This window comes from Lepisosteus oculatus, chromosome 1 (genome assembly GCF_040954835.1).
Source record: "Lepisosteus oculatus isolate fLepOcu1 chromosome 1, fLepOcu1.hap2, whole genome shotgun sequence".
Taxonomy (NCBI): Eukaryota; Metazoa; Chordata; class Actinopteri; order Semionotiformes; family Lepisosteidae; genus Lepisosteus; species Lepisosteus oculatus.
The window spans coordinates 55,306,968-55,332,564 of record NC_090696.1 but is presented as its reverse complement, the minus strand read 5'-3'; the positions used below and the strand labels follow the sequence as shown (position 1 = coordinate 55,332,564).

General features: G+C 37.0%; 1 protein-coding gene across 3 annotated transcripts in view; it reads left to right on the top strand.

The window, feature by feature from the left end:
* Positions 1 to 25,597, top strand: part of gabra2a (gamma-aminobutyric acid type A receptor subunit alpha2a) — a 389,198-nt gene that overhangs the window by 124,780 nt on the left and 238,821 nt on the right. For all 3 annotated transcript variants that reach the window (XR_011189718.1, XM_015345339.2, XM_015345340.2), the window contains exon 6: positions 4,346 to 4,428. Coding sequence is in view for 2 of the 3 variants with exons in the window: in XM_015345339.2 (XP_015200825.1) it covers positions 4,346 to 4,428 (83 nt within the window). In the remaining variant the exon portion in view is untranslated. The remainder of the gene's footprint in view (positions 1 to 4,345; positions 4,429 to 25,597) is intronic.

The following is a 25,597-nucleotide window of genomic DNA, read 5'->3' as shown; positions in this document are numbered from 1 at the left end:
ATCTGGACATTAACTCTAAAGAATAAATAATGCCATTTGTCATCATCTTGAACCCTGAAATGCACTGCTAGGTGGAAGGTCATAATATGACCTTCATATTATGAAGTGATATTATAATAGTGACATGGCAACCCACTAAAGCTCAGCAGGTGTGAGCCTGGTCATTACCTCGATGGGAGAGTAGGGGTGTAACCCCAGCATCCTGGCCAAATATCCCATTGGCCCTTACCAATCAACCTCCTAATAATCCCCATCTATGAATTGGCTTCATTACTCTGCTCTCCTCCCCACTGATAGCTGATGTGGGGTGAGCGTTCTGGAACACTATGGCTGCTGTTGCATCATCGAGGTGGATGCTGTACATTGGTAATGGGAGGGGAGTCCCCATTACCTGTAAAGCACTTTGAGTGGAATGTCCAAAAAAGCGCTATATAAGTTTAAGCAATTATTATTATTATTATAATCTTTTCATTGCTGAAAACTTGTAATCCTGGGACAACAGGTACCTATGTATACAACCTCATCCCTTTACAGCTTTGTGCAACATCTGATTGTGCCTAAATGTCCAAAGATTAAAGTTTGTATTTAGGATACACAAATTGATGGACATTTATGGCATTTAAATAAACTGTGTCATTACTGACAAACTTTTACTAGTCTAATTTAATATCAAATGTTTTAAATCATTGTGATATTGTGGATAGTCTGGAAAAAAGTAGCAGTGGTAAAATATTTATTCTCATTGTCTGGGACTATAAAACATGTTAACCAAAAGCATTCCCACTTAAATCCAAATTATTAGGACAGTCAATTTTTTTTGTATGCATTCTATACATAGCTTATAACTTTATAACCGGTCTGCTTCATAATTTCTACCACTTATTAGGCACTATGACACCCTCAGACAGTGGAATTATTTGAGCTGTTCAGTCTTACACATAAGAACATGTTTCACATCAGAGACTGGTAAAGACTGGGATGTCTGGCTGCTATATGCAAAAGCAGGAAATGAGGTTCCACAAACTTACCCTTTGAGCTACTTTATGGCAGAATATTAGAAGGTCCATAATCAGAACATTACTGACCAGGTGAGAGGCAGTCTGGAAAAGTTATCAGCCCTTGCAATGCAGACCCAAGCAACCTAAAAGAACTAGTTTTATCTTCAGTGCAGAAAAAAGAAAGTTTAAACCTTGACAAAAAGTCCTAAAGTTGTTGCATGAGATGAATAATATGCTCTTGACAAAATGGCAGGGCTAATACACTTTACTGAGGAGAACCTAGCCAATGAAATGTGAACTGGATGTGTAATGTAATGTTCTGCATCAAGCTTTTTTTAAAAAGAGAAAAGAGCCACAACAGGTTAACTATGTACACACTATCAGCTTGTTATGAAAGTACAAGATGAGGATGAAATTGCTGATGCATTTTCTATTTGATGTCATCTAGCTAGACATCACATTTCATTCTCTATACAATATGACATGGACTTCAGTAGTGTTAACCGTAAAAACTCTTCACCAATATTCCAAGATGGACATCTCTCATCCATCAATATCAACACTAGAACACCTGTAAAGGAGAAAATGCATCATGTGCCACCACACAAGGTGACAATGTTTAAAGATGAGCTTGGCACCAAGCTCACTTTCAAAGTCACTTCCCCATCTTCAGTGTTTATAGCGGTAGTACTGTAATCATACCAAAACCCAAACAATAGGATGTTACTGTATATGAACTTCCATTCACTTAACATGCTTCAAATTTACTTGACAGCTAGGAAAATCTAAATATCTTACCATGACTGACCTCAGCAAGGAATATTGGAACGCTTCACTTACTACCATGCAAAACCTCTCAATGTGCTCTGAAAACCATTTGGCATTTTTAATTCACCTTTAATAATAATAATAATAATAATAATAATAATAATAATAATAATAATAATAATAAACTTTATTTTATATAGCGCCTTTAAAGGTGGCTTCTAAAAGCGCTTTACAGGATGACAATAACAATAAATAAGAAGACTACAACAATAAATTAGAAGATTTCACAAGATAGGACACAATTATAATTACAACAATACAACAATAACAATAGAGGAGACCGTGGAAGGTGGTATTAAGAAGAGCAGAGGGGTGAAGAATGGAACCAGTTAAGTAAAGGTTTTTCTGAAGAAGAAGGTTTTGAGTCTGGATTTGAAGGAGTTTAGAGAAGGTGACTCTCTAATATCCTTGGGCATATAGTTCCAGAGCTTGGGGGCATAGCAGGAGAAGGCCCTGTCGCCCATACAATGTAGACGGGCTTGGGGGACAGTAAGGAGGGCAGAATTTGAAGAGCGGAGGTTGCGAGGTGGGGAGTAGGGCGGTAAAAGTTCAGACAGGTATTGAGGTGCCAAGCCATGTAAAGCCTTATAGGTGAGCATGAGGATTTTAAAGTCTACGCGGAATTTGACCGGAAGCCAGTGCAAGGACTCCAGGATAGGAGTAATGTGAACACTTGCACTTGACCTGGTCAGGATTCTGGATGCTGAATTGTGGACATACTGCAGCTTGTTCAGAGTAGATTTAGATACCCCAGGGAGTAGAGCATTGCAGTAGTCAATTTGAGAGAATACAAATATGTTGATCAGCTTTTCAGCCACAGTTAATGATAGCATAGGGCGTAGTCTTGTGATATTTCTAAGGTGAAAAAAAGATGTTTTGACAGTATGCTGTACATGTGGGTCGAATGTTAAGCCAGAATCGAATATAACCCCAAGGTTTTTCAATTTTGATTGAAGCTCAAGTACAGAGCCATCTACAGACAGGGTTACAGGACTGGCTTTACGAGGTTGATGGGGGTTACCAAAAAGCATGACTTCAGTCATGCTTAACCTTTAGGCCTTTTTGTTAAAATGGTTTAACTGCCACATTCCAAAGACTGACAGAGAAAAATGCTTTCAGACTGTTATGATTTTTGCTGTAAATTTGGATGATATCATCATTAATAGCACCTTCTGGCAACCCCATCTTTATCACATCCAAATCATTCTTCAGAAAACCCGTGAAGTGGTCTTAACAAGTCATGGAACTAAATGTTCTATTGTTATTGATACCAAGAAATGATATCTCAGAAACATCTCAGTCTGGCATTATGCAGAAAAAGTCAAAACTATCTGAACATGTGCCACCCCTACAGTATATAGATTGAGCATCAGTTGGTGCTGATATTTTATTACCCAATTCACTGACATTGCACTACTTTAGCCAGTCTTATGAGGAAAACAAAAACACTTCACCTGGACAGATGACTGCATATTTCCCTTAAAAAAACTTTATTTAATCTGATATGGAAAAAGTGTGCTTAGATGTCAAATGGGATCTGGACAGTCCAATATATTATTAATTTTACCATAATTCACACTTGAAATGGATTATCAAGCTCTCCAATGAATTTACACGATGAAGTACATCAATAATCAATTATTTTCTTTCATTCTGCTACAACACCCAAGAGTAAACAATAACATAGAATTTTTGCCCAAACATACCACTGATATAATCAAAGACAAGGTCTGCCAATACAAATAAAGTCTATATAACACTTTATCATAACTATAGCTATGCTTTCCTGTATGTAAACAAAAATAGCCCCACCAACACAGTGATGAGTCTCAAACGTCCTTTGTAGAGGGTGGGGGAGTAATGTGAGGATGTAGTCATAGACACATTACAAATAAGACAGAGTCATAGACACATTAGAAATAAGACTAAAACCCAAAAATACTAAATCATGAATCCCATGTATTGTTCATATGATTTCTTGCTGGCAGTTGAGGTATGTAGAAAAAGGAGGAGGAACATGATAAGCACCAGACAACGGTACCAAGATTAAAGATTTAAAACTCCTGTCTCAAGACTGAGACCATTTCTGAATCTTACAACACTGCCTATTAGCACTTCCTTCTGTAAAAAAATAAAATTGTGATAATATTATAAAGCTGTCCTGAATGAGTGGTTTCAATTATTTTATTTTTTTCTCTAGCTTAATAATAAGAATAAGAATAGTTTTGGACATATTGCAACTTACTACAAAGAATGTTAGGGAGTTGCAGAAATCATGCCTTAATGTTATAAATACTGTAAATTGATCAAACACTCAGCATTGAACATTGATAGAAAGTGCCCAATGCTTGAAATATTTTTTAGATGGAAAAAATATGTGTCCTTAATTTATCATGTTTGGCTCAAAATATAGGAGAGAATTTAGCATGACTCCAAAAATTTCTGAATACTGTTTAGCCTTAAGGATGATTTGGTTTGGTTAAGGATACATTCAAAAATAATGTTCTTTTCTTTCTTAGACTGACTGTTCAGGCAGAGTGTCCCATGCATCTTGAAGACTTTCCCATGGATGCCCATGCCTGTCCTCTGAAGTTTGGCAGCTGTAAGTAAAATATGCAAAACATATTCAATTTATAAGACCATGGCTATCCTTTACATGAGGGTTATAAAGGGTCCATTCTCCATACTTTTTAATAGTGTTCATCAAGAGTTTGACCTTTCTAACTCATTAAAATGACATTCAATTAAAAAAGTCAGAGTGCCACAATCTGTAAAACAAATCATATTTAGTACATTTTTATATGAGTAATTTTCATGTTTAATTTTATGATAATAAATGTTTGCCTAAAACAAGAGGTCATTCAGCACAATTAACTCCTTAGATCAGGGGTGCCCAACCAGTCAATCTCAGAGTGCTTGCCATTCGATTGCAATAATTTTAGGCAAAAAAAATAGGCTATTTGGCTACTTTTTTCGATAGCAGAATAGGAGCATACTGTAACGTGAAGGCCATAAACGATATTAATTTTGGAACATAAACATACAGTACTGTATATGGCTGGTCTTGGTAGTTTAAAGTAAAAAAATACACACCAGTATTCCATTTCTCCCTAAAAATTGTCAGAAGATAGGACACAGCGGACACAGCGGCTCAGGCACCCGCTGAATGGAAAAGGGGCACTTTAATGTTCTGTATGGCTAATACTAAAGCCAATACTGGCTCAATACCCTCAATGGGCTTTGACGTGCTAATGCGTTGGTTTAACAGTCCGGGTGTGGCAAGCTTCCAATGTCAACTTGACTTGATTGGAAGACAATGAACGTATTTTAGCCCTAAATGAATTAATAGCAAACATGGTTTACATAAAATACATTTTTCCAAGAAAGTTTATAATAATACGATCTATAGTTGAAATCTGAGCCTAAATATAAAGGAAAAGCATTTTCAGAGAGCAAACACGCTGTGTTTATGTAGAAAAAGCGATTAGGTTTATGAGCAATCTAATTACCTATTCGCTTAAAACGCTATATAAAATAAAGTTTATTTAGAGATGAATGATCAGTGTCGCAGTTTAAATAATTTTTGTAGGAGGGCTTGGACAGATTCCATGTGCATTTTTGCAATTTACGTTGCATTGTCCAATGTTCTGCTGTAATACAGTTTAGAATACAGTTAGTCTAAGCTTTATCAGCTTATTTAAAATAATTTTTTTGAATCCCCGGCGGAATACACTCCATAAGAATCAGTGCTTTTATACAGTATATCGCCTTTAAACACATATATTTAAACACGCGTTTACGATTTAAATCAAAACGCGATTCAAATCAATATAAATGTTTATTTTGTAACGCATAGGTGACTATTCATTGTTATTAAAAAGACTTAAATTCGATCATGTCGTGAATTTAGAAATATAAATTTGTTTGGTGCGAGTGAGGTTTTATTTAATCTCTGACGAAGGGAAACGTTTCATTTTTTCAAAGAAATGTTTGTTAAAAAATAAAGTCATAGTTCCATGGGATTCAATCACAGACCATGTGACATGGGAGTCAGGAAAGTAACACACAGCGCCACCAGATTTGATAATGCTATAAAAACGCTATAAAATAATGTGACTAGGCACAGAACAAGTTCACAGCACAGTACAATAATAAATGCTGACCATGACTTTAGAAGCATAAATTACCTTACACTCAATTTAAACACAAGCTGTCTTTCTGTATGAACCTCTAAACTGGTTCATACAGAAATGTAGAAATGCATTAGCCTGAATACATAATTAAACACGCGTTTGCGATTTAAATCAGAACACGATTTAAATAAATGTTTATATTGTAACGCATACTGTCCAGCCTCCATTTCTCTATAAAAATTTACTTTATTGCACACACACACACAATAGAAGCAGGAACCGTTGTCAGAAGGGAAGAAGGTGACTATTCATTGTTATCAAAAATGACTTAGAATCGATCATGTTGCGATATTTTGAAATATAAAAGTCAATTGATTGTCCATAATATCGCTATTCTATTTTTTCGAAGAAATGTTTGTTAAAAGAAAAGTCTAGCACCAGCTGGATTTGAACACACAACCCGTGAGTTGGTAGACAGGCACGTAGACCAGTAGGCTACAGGGGAACAGGGAGGCAAAACAGCCCTACACAGCCCTGTCGCAGTACACGAATATAATCATACGATTATTAAATTCTTTAGATACTACGCGATTCCATATTATATTCCCTATTTATCAAATTCTAAAAGTATGCTTGTTGACTCCGGTATCTCTTTAGTTAAAGACTTCGATGCTTAAAATGTTTAGGGAGAAATGGGATACTGGTGTGTATTTTTTACTTTAAAGTACCGATTCCTGGAATCTGACTGGCTGACACCCTTATGAAGTGGTTCCATAAAATCTGGTATACGGAAAAGAAAGCGTTGATACATACAATTATCTTTTAATACAGTCTTTGCTGTGCTCTTGAGGATCCTTGTGATATTTTGAGCTCTAGTTGAATGATAAGTGTTGCATTTTAAATAATTTTCGTAGTTAGAAATTATGAAACGCCCTGTTAAAAGCAAGGAAGTTTTTATGCCCGTTGAAGTAAAACAAAATGCCTGACAAAGTATGGCTTGGACAGATTCCAAGTGCTTGTACAAATGAGCTAAATAAATTATACTTTGAGTATACAGCTTGTCCAAAGTCATCCATTATTAATACTATTAGTAATATCTTCAGTAAAGGCTTTGATGCATAAATATTTCTGATAAAGGTAGGTTGTGTACTTTGTCCAACTGAGCAATCTTGCTTTCATAAAATATACCAACTGATGATTAACATGCTGTAATACACAGTTCAAAATTAAAAGCTCAAACGCTGTACAAGAGAGGTTAAGCTCCCCCTGGCGGTTTTACAAGGTGACGCCAGATAGTTTCCGGCAGCGCGTCAAATGACGCGTGACACTGCGTGATACCGCGACACGCCCACCGGGGTATGCCGCGAAATACCCCACACATTTTGAATGGCTGCATCTGTATTTGGCGACGTCGATTTTTATGGACGGCCACCAAAAGTCCTTTGAAATTAATTCAAGGGGGCCAGGGTGACCGGTGAAATGGGAGTCATGACCCCACTGAAGGACTGCTGAGCGGATGGGATTGGAGACAAAATTTTTGTCCGGAGGGCATTGGGGAGGGACCATTTCACCAACCAGGGCATGTCTGACATTGGTCTTCAATGTCCCACTTGACAGCCGCGAGAATCTTGCTGGGATGGATAATGGGCTCAGACTTGTCCTCTGCTTCAGGAGGGTCGTGGAGGCGGGAGAGAGCATCGGCCTTAATGTTCTTGGATCCAGGAGAATATGTGATGACAGAGCTAAACCTAGAAAAGAATACTAATGAAAGACAGAATACTAATGAAAGACAGTCCCCCTTCCCCCCACGGACAGACTGACAAATGTTTTATCAGAAAAAGAGATTCACAACGCAAAGCTGTGTCAGTCTTCTGTGTAAAAAATCAGTTCGGTGCTGTTTTTAACAAGCTGCTCAGTAAAGAATAGGAATTTTCCTGCTGTCAGCAGTATTGGGTATATAGTTTACATAAATATATATTCTATATTGACAAAGGCTAAACCTTTAGTTTCAGTAATGCATATGCTGTATAACCGACATTACATACATGTTTGTAATAACAATATAGTGTCGATAATATTTATTCTCAGAAATAATATCAGTAGCAGTTTAAAATTATTCGTTGTTATTAATAAATGACTATAGTGTCCATAATATTTGCTATTTTAGTTTTTCAAAGAAATGTTTATTTGTTAAAAGAAAACTAATGGGAATAGCTGGGTTTGAACACTGGACCTCAGGTTTATAAAGCACACACTTAAGCCATCGCACCACAGATGCAGTCACATGGAAAGTAGTGAAACGGACGTACACATATCCGCAGAAAGTCTTATACTACTGTTTGAGCTACAGTATATGAATATAATTATATCATTATTAATTTCTTTAGATACCCAATTCCATATTATATTCCCCATTTATCAAATTCTAAAAATATGCTTTTGTTTACTCCAATAAAGAACGTATTTGCAGAAAAGGTTAAAACATTATCACTTTTCACAAAGTATATAAACTTAATATGCTCAGAAGGAGCACGTAATAATGTTTACGAAATAACCACATGTAAGTCTTTGATGCCTAAGATGTTTTGGGAGAAAGTGGAATACTGGTGTGTATCTTTCTTTAAACTACCAATACCAGCCATATACAGTTTACATGATATGTTTATGTTCCTAAATTAATATCTTTTATGATCATCAGATGCGTTATGCTCCTCTTCTTTTTGTGCTCAGCTACTAAAATTCCCCTTTAGTTGTAAAATTCCATATAAATATTCAGTACTAAGCAGATTGAAACGTGCACAGTAAAGAGATTAAATGATTAAATCTTTTCACTACTGACCAATGCACCATGATGATGGTATGATGTAGGTAGTTGCATGCAGTACTGGTTTGTACCTTGAATGGCTCCATCTGTATAATTTATAGTTTGCTGTTAATTCTGAAGAAGTCTATTACATTGTTTTTTGTAGTTTGGTCAATTTCTTATGAAGAGAGAAGCCAACAAATATAAAATGACAGTGTTCTTAACACTTTGATGTTTACTGGCCTGGCTAAGGAAATGACAGAGGTGGTCAGAGATCACTCCTCTAAAAGGATCCATCCCTAAGACAGATACAGATTTTGAGTAAATCAGTTCAGCTGCAGTTTTTCCAGAAAGGAGCAGAATATGCATGTAACATGGAATGAATGAGAAGTGTGTATAAAGCAGCTTGAGCATGTTTGATTAAATAGATTTAGATAAGTAGTGATTGAGAAGCATGTATGATGCAAACTTGAGCTTCTTTGATTCAGTAGACTCAGATATCCAGTAGAGGAACACTGATGTTGAATGAAGTGGATGAGAATCATGTATGATGTGTGTTACAGAACATTAGCAAACAGGTTGTGTTACTAGTGGCTAGCAGCACTAGCAGGAGATAGTTTGTTGGGAAGCAGAAGATGCTGCAGCTACCTGTAAGTTTTTCCTGATGCAGATGAAGAAAGAGAGCTACCATTTACAAGCCAGAATGAAAAAGAACATTTTCCAAGTGGAAACTCCAAAAGAAGTGTTGTGCCAGAAAAAACGGTATCGGCATCATTTGTGTGTTGAAAGTCATCTTTATTAATATGCATATGGAAGTCTTGTGTTGTGCGGCACTTACTGCTTACAGCGCTCTTTTATACAGTGAAACAAATGATACAAGATACACTAAAACATGACTCACTACTTGTATTGTGACTATATATGGTCATTCTAAAAAGCTGAGCATTACATATATATTCTTTACTGCCAACTTTTGTGACAAGCAGCCCCTGCTGCTGAATAGACCATTTGTTCCAGGAGAGGTCACTCGGTCATTTCCCTGAGAACTATGTCAGCTGTGCGTAAATATATCATGTGGCTATGTTATCTTTTGAGACCAGATATCCTGAGACAGTTACACAGTTACACAGTTAACAAGATATAATACAAATGTTTAGTAAGAACTTTTAGTTATTTCCCTCAGTCCCCCCTTTAGAAAATATTGCGATTAGCCAATTGTTTTCTAAATGTATTATGTGATTACTGATGTATTATTTGTGGGTGAATTTCATGATTCTTTCTGGTATCCTAAACGTGTGGTCAGGACTGAAGTAGTAGCTTTAGTGCAGATGGATCTAATACAAGTTAGTATGAAAATAGTTATTAGATATTGTGACCTGAATGACCTGAATACAGGTAATAGCCCTTAGGATATATTCTGGAGTGATTTGTAGAGAATGGGCTATGTGTCTGTATTCGCACATGTGGTACTCCAAAGCCTTAATAACAATTCCCCTTCTATTTAGTAGATAGCCAAGGGTATGCATTATTCTTTCTATTCCACCTTTTATCATTCTTTTGAACAGTAGGCAAATAAAAGTTGGAGACGTTGGTATGTGTAACCTCATGGTCCCTTAACCATTTAAGAAAATTACAATCTGAAGTATCATTACTACCCCACCATCTTATATTACCCAGTTTCAACAAAGCCCCTAAATAGTCTAATAAATTGTAAGGCATGGGCAATTGTAAGGCATGGGAAACCACCCCTCTCATATACTTGGGGCTAAACACACCCAACATGAACTCTTGTTAATCTCGAGCCAGTTGGTAAGAGAGATCCAAGAATGTATTAACGACATGCTCTCCAATGTCCATGTGGTGCTATGCGTAAGTTTCTAAGACATCCCTAGTTACACTTATTTAGCACAGCAATATCAACATTTCATCGATCTCCTGCAGGTTGTGGTGCATGTCGAAAATGCGTGAATCCACCAGTCCCATCCTTCTATTCAAACTTCTGGATAGGTTGTCCAGAGAATTTGGAAGGAGCCCTCTGGATGCGTTGTAGTGTCTGAAATGGGATATTTTTTATCCAAACCCACTCTCCTCGAATCAGGTCGTGTCCTCTTTCGGCGGTCCCCAGCCTTCCGACACCTGCTTTCTGGCACCTTGTATTGCTTCTGTTAGGAGTTTGTCAATACTGCAACAAACAATCAATTATTAGACTCCCTTTGGATAAGTCTGGTGTGTCTGGTAGCCTCATGGGATGTCTGGTGATCACCTCAAATGACCAGTGTTTTTCTGCACTGCCACAAACCATTCCCCCCCCCCCAAACTTATGTTTCTCTCCAACCATGCCCATTTTTCCTCTTTCGGGGCTTCTTTCTGAAAGGCTGAAAGGCTAATGATCTCAAATATATCTCTGATTCCTGATCTGGCCACCCGTATTTCATGGCAGCTAGCCTGGCTGCCGCATCTGTTTAAGCATTTCCTTTGGCCACCAGGGAGTCTTCCTTGTTATGACCTTTACATTTTACCAAAGATACTTGTTTTGGAAGAGACAGTGTTTCCAATAACTCTGACACTAGCTTAGTGTTTTTGACTTAAGTCCTGGTAGCTGTCAGGAAGTCCCTGTTTTTCCATAATTTCATAAATAGTTACAATTGGATCTTTCTTATATTTATAAGCTTCTATGAGCTTGGCCTGCTGGTCTAATCACCAGATTATTCATAGCTTGTACAGCCTGGCAGGTAGCCTGCACAGCCCTTAAACATAGCCCCTGCCCCTTAGTCACTGCATCGAGAGGTTCTGAATAACCCACCAGGCAATGCCTACCTCCATGCTCCTGCACCAGCGCAGCAGCCCAGTACCCATTTCTTTCACTCACATATAGACATAAAAACAGTTGATCCATCTAAGGCAATTCATTCCATGGCCATCTGCAAAAGAGCTTGTTTCACATAATTAAAAGCGGTTTCTGCTGCAGGGGTCAAGGCAATTTTGTCCTTAGACTGCACTACACCCCCTTAAGCAAATCCGTCACCAGTTAAGCTCGTTCTGAGAAGGAATCTACCCAGGCTCTGTTAAAATTACATGGACCCAGGAATTATCACAATTCCTTCACAATCTTTGGTAATAGAAACCCTAGAATAGCCTAAGATCTATCCTCAGTGAGTTCCCTTTGTCCTTTACTAATCTTTTGTCTCAGATAGATCACAGAAAACCGATTTGTGCTTTATAACTGGCTTTATGTCTTTTCTTTGTCAGAAGATCTAATACTTGAAGTAGCTCGGCCTTATGGATTCAATCGTCAGGGAAACAATCAGAATACCATCAACATGTGTCTCCCACCCATATCTATATTTGAACCTGTATAGTGCTTCCCATACATATTGTCACAGCTTGAGTCCCTTTTAAACAAATCCTTTGCCCCCAATCCCTGTAGCCTCTTGCCACCCATTGGAAAATTTTATATCACACCTTTTGATATTTTAGTCAATGAATAAGACAATTGTGCTCCTGTGTCCCACAACTGGGGAACTTGGACAGCATTAGCTGCACAATGTAAGATTAGTTCTTTTGTATATAAATCCAGAGATTCTTTTCTCATACCCTCCTTAGAATCATAGCTGCCTCTACAGGTTTATTACTGTATGTATCTTTTAATTTGTGTAGAGCACTCCATGTTTCCTGCCTTAGGGTGAGGTACCTCCTTAGCCCAGCGATCTATATCCTCAGGCTTGGGTTTATATGTTTTATCCCCTCCTCCGTCTTCTGACACTCGTTGGCTACTGCTACCTTCCTCTGCTACCTCTTCTCCTTCCTCTATGAATAGGGGATGTCCTCTTGTGAAAGGTGATCCTTGTAAACCCTTATATACCTTATCCTTTCTTTCCGCAAATATGTTTTTTCCCGACGGAGGTGGCTCAGATCCGTCTCTATCCTGATCATACCATGTGTCACCCCAATCAAATTCCCCATCGGGATAAGGCCAATCTGGGTGTTTATCCCAATCCTCATGTTTTGCCCTGTAATGGTTTTAGATCTGGATATAGTTTAGGCACTATGCCGGCATTATGACACTTTTCCAGTTTTTTTTTTAGGTTTTCAAATTCCTCATTACATTCTTTGAGATATTTTTCGTTTTTCTCATTATTAGAGCATAAGGTCACATTCCTCTCAGCCATTGCTTTAAGTTTGTCTGTCAGGGACTTCTGATTTTTGTCCCATTCTGTTTTTTCACTAATATTTTGCAGAGCCCTCAAATGTTTCCCTAAAACTAAACCAATTTCTGTTTGTTCTTACTCCAGTGTTCATACACTTTCCTACATTCTTGTTCAGACCAAATACTGTCTGACAATCCATATTTCTTTTTTAGCTTTTTTTCACATTCACTAGGGTTCTTTTTCTCTGACACCCCGTCAGAGACCTCTATTAATTTGTCTTCACACCAACCCATTCTATCTAACCTTCGCCTCACACATGTGCAAGGCCTGCTGGGTAAGCAACTGAACCACGCAGACCAAGTTCTTATCCTTAGCTTTAACAAACCGAGTTACTATCCCCTGCTCCCCTTCAAGTGCAGACCAAGTTGCCACCCTTGGCCTTACTTCATCCATGTATCATGTACAACACCTGAAACAACGGCTGACGATAAAGTGCTGTAGCACTTACTGATGCAAGAGCATCCACGCGCACCAGGTACCTTTCTCCTGGTTTTACTGCACAGAACGGGCGGAATGCTATCAAAGACAATTGTTCTGTGTCGACCAGGTCTAAAAATGTCACGCACACCAGGTGCCTTACTCCTGGTTTTACCACACAGAATGGGCAGAATGCTATCAAAGACAATTGCTCTGTCTCGACCCGGTCTGAAAAAGGTTTGCCTAGGACTTTCCATATGTCCACACACACACCTCAGCTCTTTACATTATTTTGTACTCACTGCAGAACAGGAAATTCTATTTGAAGTCGAGGAGAGGAGAAGGGACTTTTATAAAGAGGAGTTCTTGCCTTTTCAAAGTAGAGGCAACTTGCTTTTCCCCTCCACTGCTCCGTCGGAGTTCCGTCACTGAGAGTACCCTGTTTGCAGCGCCACAATTGTTGTGCCAGAAAAACGGCATCAGCTGAGCGTTTGTATGTTGGAAGTCGTCTTTTTCCATATGCATATGGAAGTCTTATGGCACAAGACTTAAAGACAGTGCTTACAGTGCTCTTTTATACAGTGAAGCAAATAATACAAGATACACTCCCACATTAATCTCTACTTGCATTATGGCTATATATGGTTTGCGTGACAAGATGCCCCTTCTGCTGTATAGACCATTTGTTCCAGGAGAGGTCACTCTGTCATTTCCCTGAGAACTATGTCAGCTGTGTGTAAAGACATCATGTGGCTATGTTATCTTTTGAGACCAGATATCCTGAGATTGATTTAATAAAATATAACTAAAAAGGTATATAGTTAACAAAAAATGTTATGTGCTGAAAAAAATGATTACACTCTGATCTTTGCACATTTGATCCAATGAGGAAGTAGTATACGCTCCTGCTTTGTTTATCGATGGTATGAAAAATAGATCTAAATAGTGAGCTATGCTTAATGTGAATTAAAGGACTTAGAATGCAAAGATAACGATTTACATTGCATTGTCAGATTGTGAATCAATAAAGGCATTTAATTAAACATGTGTTTGCGATTTAAATCAAAATGGAGAAAATGGGATTAGACCATTAGACATGCAATACACTTCCTCATGATCATCTTAGAATCGTTGAGTAAGCTGCACGTTTTTTTTATACATAGTATTCAGAAATACAATCGAGAATAGTTTTGTAGTGTATGCATAGATGAAACTTTTCTAAAATGTATAACAAAATTAAAAACAATTAAAATCTGTAATCTTTTCATGTGTAATGTCATTAGAAAGTACAATAAGTTCCTGCTTTGTCTAAAAATGGTATAAAAAAATAAACCTGTGCTTAAAGATAAATAAGGGACTTAGTAGTCAAAGAAAATTATTTACGTTTAATTTTAAACACTAAGTTATGAACGCAGATGCAATTGGTGCTTTACAGCCATTGTGCAATACTGAGCTCCGTGCTTCCTCCCTCTCGGTGCCACCTCCCCCTCTGACGCAGTGCAGTGGGCGGCACATTGTTTTCAGAGCCTCTAATTGGGGAAAAAAGACTTGCTGATCTGTTCTACATACCAGGAAGACAACAGAATAAGATTTTTTCTATTCGAAACGTGTAGTATTTTTATGAAATTTGTGTATTTTAAACATTTAATTAAGAAGTAAAAACCTTACAGCATACACAGAGATTAGAAGCTGATCGCAAGGAAGAAAAATCACCAATTTTTCACGCATAAAAAGTGGTTATTAACCATCGAAACCTGTTTTATAGCCTTTAAAGTTGTGCAATGTCTAAGCAGGAACACATCATTATATCTCGTTTTTTATTTATTTTTTAAGAATTAAAAAAATAGTTTGCCCAGCCTAATTTTAAAGACCTCTACTTGTGAAACTTTTCACAGCCTGTACATTAAACTATACACACAATACTGCTGACAGCAGGAAAATTCCTATTCTTTACTCAGCAACTTATTAAAAACAGCACCCATGGTGTTCAAACCGATTTTGTTTTACACAGAAGACTGACACAGCTTCGCGCTGTGAATGTGTTTTTCTAAGAAAACATTTGTCAGTGCGGGGAAGGTGGACTGTCTTTCATTGGAAGACTTGCCTTGTTCTACTTTGCAAATACCTGTGAAACCGGTTTGTTTACAAACAATATAGACATAGAGACTTTGTGGAGTTAAATTTGGCACAACCAGCCCTACACCCTGCGGTACTGCTGTGTACATACAGTACGAACATGTTGTGATATTTAGAAATATAAAAAATGTCAATATAATGCCAATAATATTTGCTATTTTAGTTTTTCAAAGAAATGTTTATTTGTTGTTTGTGCAACAGTACATTAATATAGTTATACTGTTATTTATTTAGATACTTGAATCCATATTATATTCCCTATTAATCCAATTCTAAAAGTATGCTTTTGTTTAATCCGATAACGATTGTATTCACAGAAAAGGTTAAAATGATCAATTTTCACAAAGTATATAAACGTACAGTACTATGGTCAGAAGGAGCACGTAAAAATGTTTTGAAATAACCACATGTACGACTTTGATGCTTTAAATGTTTAGGGAGAAATGGAATACTGGCGTGTATTTTTTCTTTAAAATACCAATACCAGCAATATACAGTTTACATAATATGTTTATGTTCCTAAATTAATATCATTTATGACCTTCAGATGCGTTATGCTCCTCTTCTTTTTATGCTCAGCTACTAAAATTTCATATAAATTCCATATAAATATTCAATACTAAGCGGATTAAAATGTGAACAGTAAAGAGATTAAATGATTAAATCTTTCCAATACCGACCAATGTACCACGGATGCCCCTGTCGGTCATTTTAGCCAGCCAATCATGTACCGTAGCTTGTGGGTAGATGCAGTACGGGTACTACTTTTGTAATATACAGATGCAGCCATTCAAAATTTGCGGGCGATACCGCATTATTTTCCGGTGCGCTTTACGCAGTCTACCGCGAGTTACCGGTAAATACCACTAGTTACCGTAAATTCTCCTATAATACCGCAAGCAAAATAATAGTATCCGGAATTTCCGCAAGGTGGAGCTAATAAAGCTCAACCTCTCATGTTTGAGCTGTCACCATCAAAGTCTTTAAGGAAGATATTACTAATAGTATTAATAATGAATGACCTTGGACAAGCTGTAAACTCAAAGTATTGCCCTGGTCCACATTCTTTTTTTCATTGACCGTCTTTGTAAAAGTAACACCACAGCATTTCGCAGTCACGCATTTGTTTCCAATCATGCAAAGTACAGTGATTCACCATGCCTTTCACATGCTCATAAAAGAGATTGATTTAGGAACATAAACATATTACCGTATGCAAACTGTACTGTATACAGTATGTATATGTATATCTAATGTCTTAACTGTGCCCGTCTAAGTATTGAATATTTATATGTAATTTTACCACTGAAGGGAAATCTTAGTAGCTGAGCATAAAAAGAATAGGAGCATACTGTAACGCGTGTGAAGGACATAAACTATATTAATTTTGGAACTTAAACATACAGTATATGGCTGGTCTCGGTACTTTAAAGAAAACATACACACCAGTATTCCATTTCTCCCTAAACATTTTAAGCATCGAAGTCTTTAACTAACGTGATACCAGAGTCAACAAGCATACTTTTAGAATTTGAATAAAAGGGAATATAATATGGAATCGCGTATCTAAAGAAATTAATAACGATATAATTATATTCATGTTGCAAAAAAACTGCAACGGACATAAAAACGCCCTTGCTTTTAACAGAGCGTTTCATAATTTCTAACTACGAAAATTATTTAAACTGCGACACTTATCATTCAACCAGAGCTCGAAATATCACAAGGATCCACTAGAGCACAGCAAAGACTGTATTAAAAGAATTGCGTATCTAAAGAAATTAATAAGATATAATTATATTCGTGTACTGCGACAGGGCTGTGTAGGGCTGTTTCACCTCTCTCTTCATGCAATGTACAGAGTGTACTATTCTTGTGTTGCGGTACATGAATATAATTATATCGTTATTAATTACCGAGACCAGCCATATACTGTATGTTTATGTTCCAAAATTAATATCGTTTATGGCCTTCACACACGTTGTAGTATGCTCCTATTCTTTTTATGCTCAGCTACTTAGATTTCCCTTCAGTGGTAAAATTACATATAAATATTCAATACTACAATGGGCACAGTAAAGAAGTTTACTGTAAATCTTTCTACGACAGACCAACAGACCACGAGTGCCCCTGTCGGTCAACCAATCACGTACCGCGCGTCATCGTGCGTCACAGTGCGCGACACCGTAGCCAATTACCTCCGGTACGTGTCTGTACCGCGCACTTTGAATGGCTGCATCTCTAGAGCAGGTGTGGAGGTAGCACTGTTGTAAAAAGGGTATTGGGACACCCTCGCATGACATCACTTGTTGGTTACTGCTCACGCTCCATACACTCCCTGTTGTTGCTACTTTTATTTGCAGTGGCTAAGGGCAGTCATTTTCTCTATTTATTTAAAGCTTTATACAATTAAATACATGAGAACATAACATGTTCATTTTTGTTCAGGGGGCATGATTCACAATGAGTAAAGCTTTATGTACACTTCGTACCTACCTATGAATCTATTGCAGCCTTATTAAATAGTGTGTTTTATGTAAAATGAGTTTTAAAACTGAAAAAAATACATTTGAATATTTTCTTCTTCGTGTCATCTTCACTCTGCTTTGATTGATGAGCTCATGAAATGTTACAATTTTGTAAGAAATTTTGGGTAATATCTTTCAGTGAAGTCTGGTCTGATGTGGACTTAAAAAAAAGTACATAAAGGGCTCATTGGGTGCACTTATGAGCAGCCCTGTGAAACAAAAATTAGAATCCTAAGGATATCTTAGCTCTTGGAGACCTTTATGGGGATGTACAGTAGCTCAAGTAGGTAGCTGCGTCAGCATGCATAGGCTGCAAAGGAACATGTAAAGGTTTCTTCCATGTGGAAAAGGGAAGAAAAGAAACACAACGTTTCGGCTATGGAGCCTTCCACACCCGAAGAAGAAACCCATTTGACAACCGAAGAAGGCTTTCTTTCCTTCTCTTTTCAGAATGGAACAAATCTTTGCTTGTTCTTTTATGGGAATGGCCATATGAAGACTGCGAGTATGGATATTGAGGCACGGCCTTGGTCAATGCCGTGAGGATTTTGAATACTTGAATCAGGTCACCAAGAAGTCCTGTTTTCAAGGCTAAAAAGGTTAAATTCTTTTATCTTCTATGTAACTTTCTAAAAATTTGAAGTAATGTAGCCTTTCACTGTTAGTTATTTTTTTTAGGCTGTAAATACAGTACCTCTGATTAATCTCAGCACCAATAATGCATAATAATCTAAATGTGTTCTTACACCTTTAAAATAACGGCCTTTCTCACATTGTCTAGAAGGTAAAAATAGTGACAATATTTGATATTATGTTATACATCTATATATAATTAATTTGGGGTTTTCAACATGAAAATCTTATCATCTGAAATTATTATTATTACAATAGTCTGACTATATCTGAGAAAACATAGTGTATGGATATTGTAGTATTTTTGAGGTATGTAACACAATCAATTTTGTCCCAAGTAGTTCTTTAATGTCTTTAATTGTCCATTTACCATGAGGATAGAGGAGGGATGTGTCTGTCTGTAGTTGGAGTTCATATATGTCATATATTTCACTTTCCTCTTCACCACTTCCTACAAAAACATCCTTGTTACAATGTGAGGCATCAGGGAGAGAGAGAAACTTAGTGCTGACAATCGATTCCCTCAAATGGATTGTCCGGTTAGCATCAAGCTGAACTGGAACAAAGTCTATACACAGGGTAGTGACTGCTCGGTCAGGGCAAGGTACTCACTGAAACCCACAGCATCGAGCTGAGCTGCAACAATGTCTGTGCACAGGGTAGAGACTGCTCAGTCAGGGCGGGGCGATCACTGAAACCCACTACCTTCATTAGTGCTCCACTTGAGCTGGTCTGTGCCGATGAAAGTAGGATTTGTGCTTTTGATACTGAGATATAGTGCTTTGTTTTTTAGGGTAATCGCATGACTGTCTACAAGAAAGTTTACAGTTACTATCACACTCTGTACTTTTAATTACTGGATGTAAACAATGGGTGCAGTGTGTTTTCTGAGTCCGGTGGGGTGGGCGTTTTACATTTCAGTATAGTGCCTTTCTTTTCATAAGATCATAACAACCAGATCTCTTAATTGTGATATTTGATTTGACCCCAGTATTTAGAGTTGAAATGATTTCTGATATATTTTCTGCATCTCCAGCAAAGACCTCTTTAAAATAAGTAAGCTTCATTTGTCATGAACGTTATCATGATTGTTACACATGTGAGTGAAACATGAAAAATATTGTTACAGTTGTGAATGCAAATTACAATTATGATTCACAAGAAGATCACACCAAAACAAATTGCACTATTGTTTTAATCAAATGGGTTTCCTCATTTGTGCCGTTTGTAGGGGGACCATCTTCAGAGAGCTTACTTTCCCTTAAGAGTCTGTAGTATAGCAGTCATTTTCTGATTTTTAAATCTACTGACCACTACTTGAGGGTATCCTTGGGCCAAGAATTGGGCTGAGTCCTCAGCTATCTGACAGCCACATAGGAATGTAATAGCAACATCATTGCTGGCAGCTGCTCCTCTTAATAGTGGCACCTATATTAAATGCTCACATGGCTGTTCAGCGTTTGTTGCAGAGCGTTGTCCAGGTTCTGTAGTTAAGCTCTCTTTTCTTTTCCCTCCTAAGAGGAGAAAAAAAATCCTTCTTCTACAATTCCGATAAATACTTTTCAAGGAGAATAATTGTTCCCAATTGTTTCTTGTAGGTCATCACTGACCTACAAGAAGAGGTATTAACCCGAGTCAGCGATTGCTGCATGTCATTTCACCAAATTCCGGACAGGAACCCTGTTACAAGTTATGTAGTTCCTGGATACTTATTAAGATGGGCGCAACAGAATGCCAGCATGAAAGATGTTGTTAACATGCAATTGCTGGAACAGAGAACAGCTGTGTGGCCTGCTCCAGCCTATTATAAATCAACTATTGAGCACCTGAAGCTTGGGAAACACTGTGAGGAGAAGTTGCCACACTCCAAATGCTGTGTATTGTTGTAGGTGTTATACTATTTTGAATCTGATTAAATGAAATGGACCACAGCTAGAACCAATGCTGGAAAAAACAATGTAACAACTGTAAGACTTGAGGCAAGTGAAAAGGGCTGTAAGAAAGAACTATAAAGGACATAAACTGAAGCAAGATTAAAAACTGAACGTAATATAAAATTAACAAGGACATATGTAATGTGAATGTGGAAAGACATTTTTTTTTTCTTTCTGACAAACTATTTTTTGGGGAAAAACATACCAGAAGCAGGTAAGCCCCCAGTATTTAGAAAGGAAACTCTGAGTTAGTCAGGAGGTCATACTAAGAGCTAGGATTTCTTTGATTTTGTTGTTTATTTTTATAGTATGTTTAGTAGTTTGATAGAAAATATATTAATGTAAATATACAGTAAATATATATATATATTATATTAATTGTGTATAATGTCATATCATAGTGATTATGAATTATTTAAGTCATTCTAGAGTATTTTAAATTATAAGTTATATTTTGTCATTTTACAGATTGTATAGTGACTGATTTCTACAGGTTTACATTGATGATTTATTTTTGAAGTGTATATTTTTTAGATATGTTATTCACATAAATACATCTTAAATATGTGTTGTCATCTTACTATGTTTTTAATGTGTAGGGTATCTTGTGTTTATGACGTTGTGTAATATGACTATTTTTATTGGTTCAGAATCTTGCTCTAAATTTTTGGTGTCATATTCATTTAATTTAATCAGTAGCTAAAATAGATCACCAAATCAGTTATAAAAATCACTTAATGAAATCATCTTTAACTATACTCAACTGTTGACACAGCTGTAAACATCTGCCGGTACCTACTGTAATGACACAGGGGACATAGTAATCTTTTGACACACAAAATAGGCAGATCTCTGCACACAGACACACTTATAGATGGAGTGGTCAGTTAACAGTATTTATTTTATTAATGAACAAAACAAGAAAAATAAACCTAGGTCTAATTTAAGCTCCTAAATGACTTCAAAGTTTCCTCATTAAATACCAGGGGCAGATCTTCTCCCAATTGTAAATTTATATTTCCTCTTCTAATGAAAACACCATTTAAATAAAAAAAAAACAAGAAGGGCTTACCTAACACTTGCTCCATTCATTTTCTAGTAGTTCAGGTATTCTATTCAGTTTCCTTCTCTGGTCATAAGTCTTTCTGTATTTTTATTTCTTTCTTCAGTCTCAGGTCTTCTATAGCTCTTTTTCTATCTTCAGTCTCAGACACACAACGGCATGTACATGTACCTCAGGAAGCCAATGAAGAGAGCTAAGTATGGGGGTTGTATGGTCGTACTTTCTGCTCCTAGTACCAACTCTAGCTGCTGCAATCTGAATTCGCTGTAAGGTGTTGAAAGAGTGGTGGGTGCTCCCTGATAATAGAGCATTGCAGTAGCCTAATCAGCTGTATACAAGAGCATGTATACATTTCTCTGTGTCTTGAGTGGAGAGAAACTGCTGTAGTTTTGCAATTTTTCTTAACTGTAGGAAGCATGTTTTAGATACTGTTTTAACATGAGAGTTAAATGAGAGCCTTGTGTCTAATATGACGCCTAGGTTACGTGCTGAGTCTTTGAGGCAATTTTTTAAATCCTCTGAGTTAAGTGCTGAATTTATAGTAGTCCTATCAGTATTGTTTCCTCCAAACAACAGAACCTCAGTTTTATCAGAGTTAAGTAACAAAATGTTTTCACACATCCAAGTCTTTACTTCATTAATGCAATTAACTAAAGTGATAATAGAAGAGTTTTTGTTTGGAGTAAACGAAATGTATATTTGCCATGTATATATCACCCTGTAACTCACAACTGGCTACCCACTGCAGCTAAGCAGGTGTAAGCCTGGTCAGTACCTGGATGGGAGACCTCCTGGGAAAAACTAAGGTTGCTACCTGGAAGAGGTGTAAGTGGGTCCAGCTGGGGGTGCTCACTCTGTGGCCCATGTGGGTCCTAATGCCCCAGTACAGTGATGGGGACACTGTACTGTAAACAGGCGCCGTCCTTCGGATGAGATGTAAAACCGAGGTCCTGACTCTCCGTGGTCATTAAAAATCCCAGGACGTTTCTCGAAAAGAGTAAGGGTGTAACCCCAGTGTCCTGGCCACATTTTCCATTGGCCCTTACCAATCATGGCCTCCTAATAATCCCCATCTATGAATTTGCTTTATTACTCTGCTCTCCTCCCCACTGATAGCTGATGTGAGGCGAGTGTTCTGATGCTCTATGGCTGCCGTCGCATCCTCCAGGTGGATGCTGCACATTGGTGGTGGTGGAGGGGAGTCCCCATTACCTATAATGCGCTTTGAGTGGAGTGTCCAGAAAAGCGCTATATAAGTGTAAGCAATTATTTATTATTATTATTATTATTATGTTTTCGTATTATCCTACCTAGTGGCAGCATGTACAGAGATTCCCAGCACTGGGTCCCAGCACTGATCCCTGTGGTACCCCAAATTGAACTGGTGACATTGATGAAGCAGTACAATTATTCGATATTTGAACATAATGAAAACGATTACTTAAATATGAAGCAAACCACTTAAGGATGGTTACAGATAAGCCAACCTCAAACTCAAGCCTGTGTAACAAAACAGAGTGGTCAACCGTGTCAAAGGCAGCACTAAGATCTAGAAGCACAAGCACTGTTGCATTCCCCTCATCAGTAGCTAACAGAATATAATTTACGACTCTTGTTAATGCAGTTTCAGTGCTGTGGCCTGGACAAAAACCTGACTGAAATTTCTCAAGTATATTATTTGAATCCAGATACGATTGCAGCTGGGCCACAACTATTCTCTCAAGAATTTTAGATAGAAATGGGACGTTTGAAACAAGCCTGTAGTTGTCAAGAACCTGTGGATCCAAATTTGACTTCTTAAGGAGCAGTCTATCAACCGCTACCTTAAATTGGTCAGGTACAACGCCTGATGCAAGGGACATGTTCATTATACTAATTATACTGTAGGTCCTGCCAGTACTTCAAGGGAATCTTTGACTAGCTGAGTCGGGATGGGATCTAGAAGACAGGTGGTTGACTTTGTCTTAATAATTAATTTCTTGAGTAATTGTTCATTAACTAATTGAAAAACACAAAACAGGTGCTCATATTGTGTCTCTACCAGATTTCTTTGCGGCTTATTTGATTGTGTTTGAAGTCTGATGGTGTTAATTTTATAGTTAATAGTTATTTTATAGTTAAATTAGTTCATGAAATCGTCACTACTAAAGTTAGTTGGTGCTATAGAATCTGTCTTATTTGTTAGATTAGCTATTATCTTAAATAGGTAGCAAGAGTTACTTCTATTGCTATCTTTAAGTTCAGAGTAGCAAGTTGAATGACCTCTATATACTGTAGGGCTTTCTTATATTGTTGCAAGCTATCAGTCCATGCTGACTTGAATACTTGCAAACCAGTAGACCTCCGTTTGTGGCACTCCTGTTTAAGGGATCGTGTGTGATCATTATACCATGGAAAGTGTCTAGTGGTTTTGACTACTTTAATGTGGCAGTTTCATCAAGGGCCTGTCTGACAACTGTATTATAAGTTGGTCATCTTTAATTAACATTCTTTAAATATTGTCAATACTTTATTTTAAATGTATTTAAAAGTACGATATGTTCTGTCTATAAACAAAACAAGTGCAAGCTTGATACAAAACGATTTAGGACTAGACTTTTAGAACTTCAGTGATCCCATAATACTATATCCAACAAGAACAGTAGACAATATGTTTTTAAGTTGTCTGAGAAATCTTGTTTAGAACAGGGATCCCAGTGAAAACTAAAAATAACATGTCCTATTAAAAGACAGCTGTCACAATAGCAGTAATGATGTGTGTACAATATCTGCACTTATTATTACAACAGTAATGATGCTATTTGTTAACATTTGTACACAGATACAGGTACTGTATGTTACATTTGTGAACATTTTTCTAATGTGTGTGACATTCATAATGAACTGACATTCTTTTTGATTGTGTAGTATTTTATGAGTTTGAAAAATTTTACACAATGCTTGCCATTGGGAGCATCAAATGTGTTTGTGCTGAGGTGGAGAGTGGAAATATATTTTTTTTCTGTCACAACTTCAAATCTATACTTTCTTCCCGCTGTATTACAATCCATAAGATTATTTTTCTAGTAATTTATTTTGGATGGATAATCTAAACTGCATGTAAGCATTTCCCATTCAGCTTGGAGAGAGGCTCCAAACCCACACATCTGATAGGCAGATAAAATGGAATGTTCAGCTTCCATCTCCCTTTTTAGGACCAGATGGAAACCAAAGTCAGGAGCCTGGTAGTATCACTCAAATGCTTGAACTACACTTACAGTATACTAATCCATGTAAAATCACTTTTTTTGTATTTTTGCTTGAACAATAATATGTCTATATCATTGTTACACTGTGCATAAATATCTGAAAGCCTCATTCAACAGAAACAATATTTGTGCACTGTGATGAGTTTTATTATTTGTAGATTTTTCTTTATTTTTATTTATTTTATTAATTAATAATTAATTAATTGACATTAGTTAATTTCTTAACTGAATCATTGGTACCTGTTTCCTAAAATAAAATAATTTTGCTCATTATCTTTATTGAAAGAAAAAGATACAGCACAGGTTCAAATCAAAGGCTCTATCGAAGCTTTTTTTTAAGTTTTTTCACTTTTATATAACAGTAAGAATTTTGTAACATAGTGAGTTGAACTGTGTGACATGCTAGACCTAGCACATTTTTACATCATTTTTAATGCAGTTATTCAGTAGGACTTCCTAGTTTGTCAAAATTTTAATTACTACATCCTGTCATCTGTTATCAGTGTATCAACATAACTGACTTGCACATTTTATTATAAAGTAATAATATGTTGTCAGCGTATGGCTTGCTAAATTCAAATCTGTCACGATTATAGTCCCCCCTCCTTAAGGGTGCTCCAGCCCTTCACTTTAGACTTAATTCTGTGCACCTGATCCCTTTTCCCAGC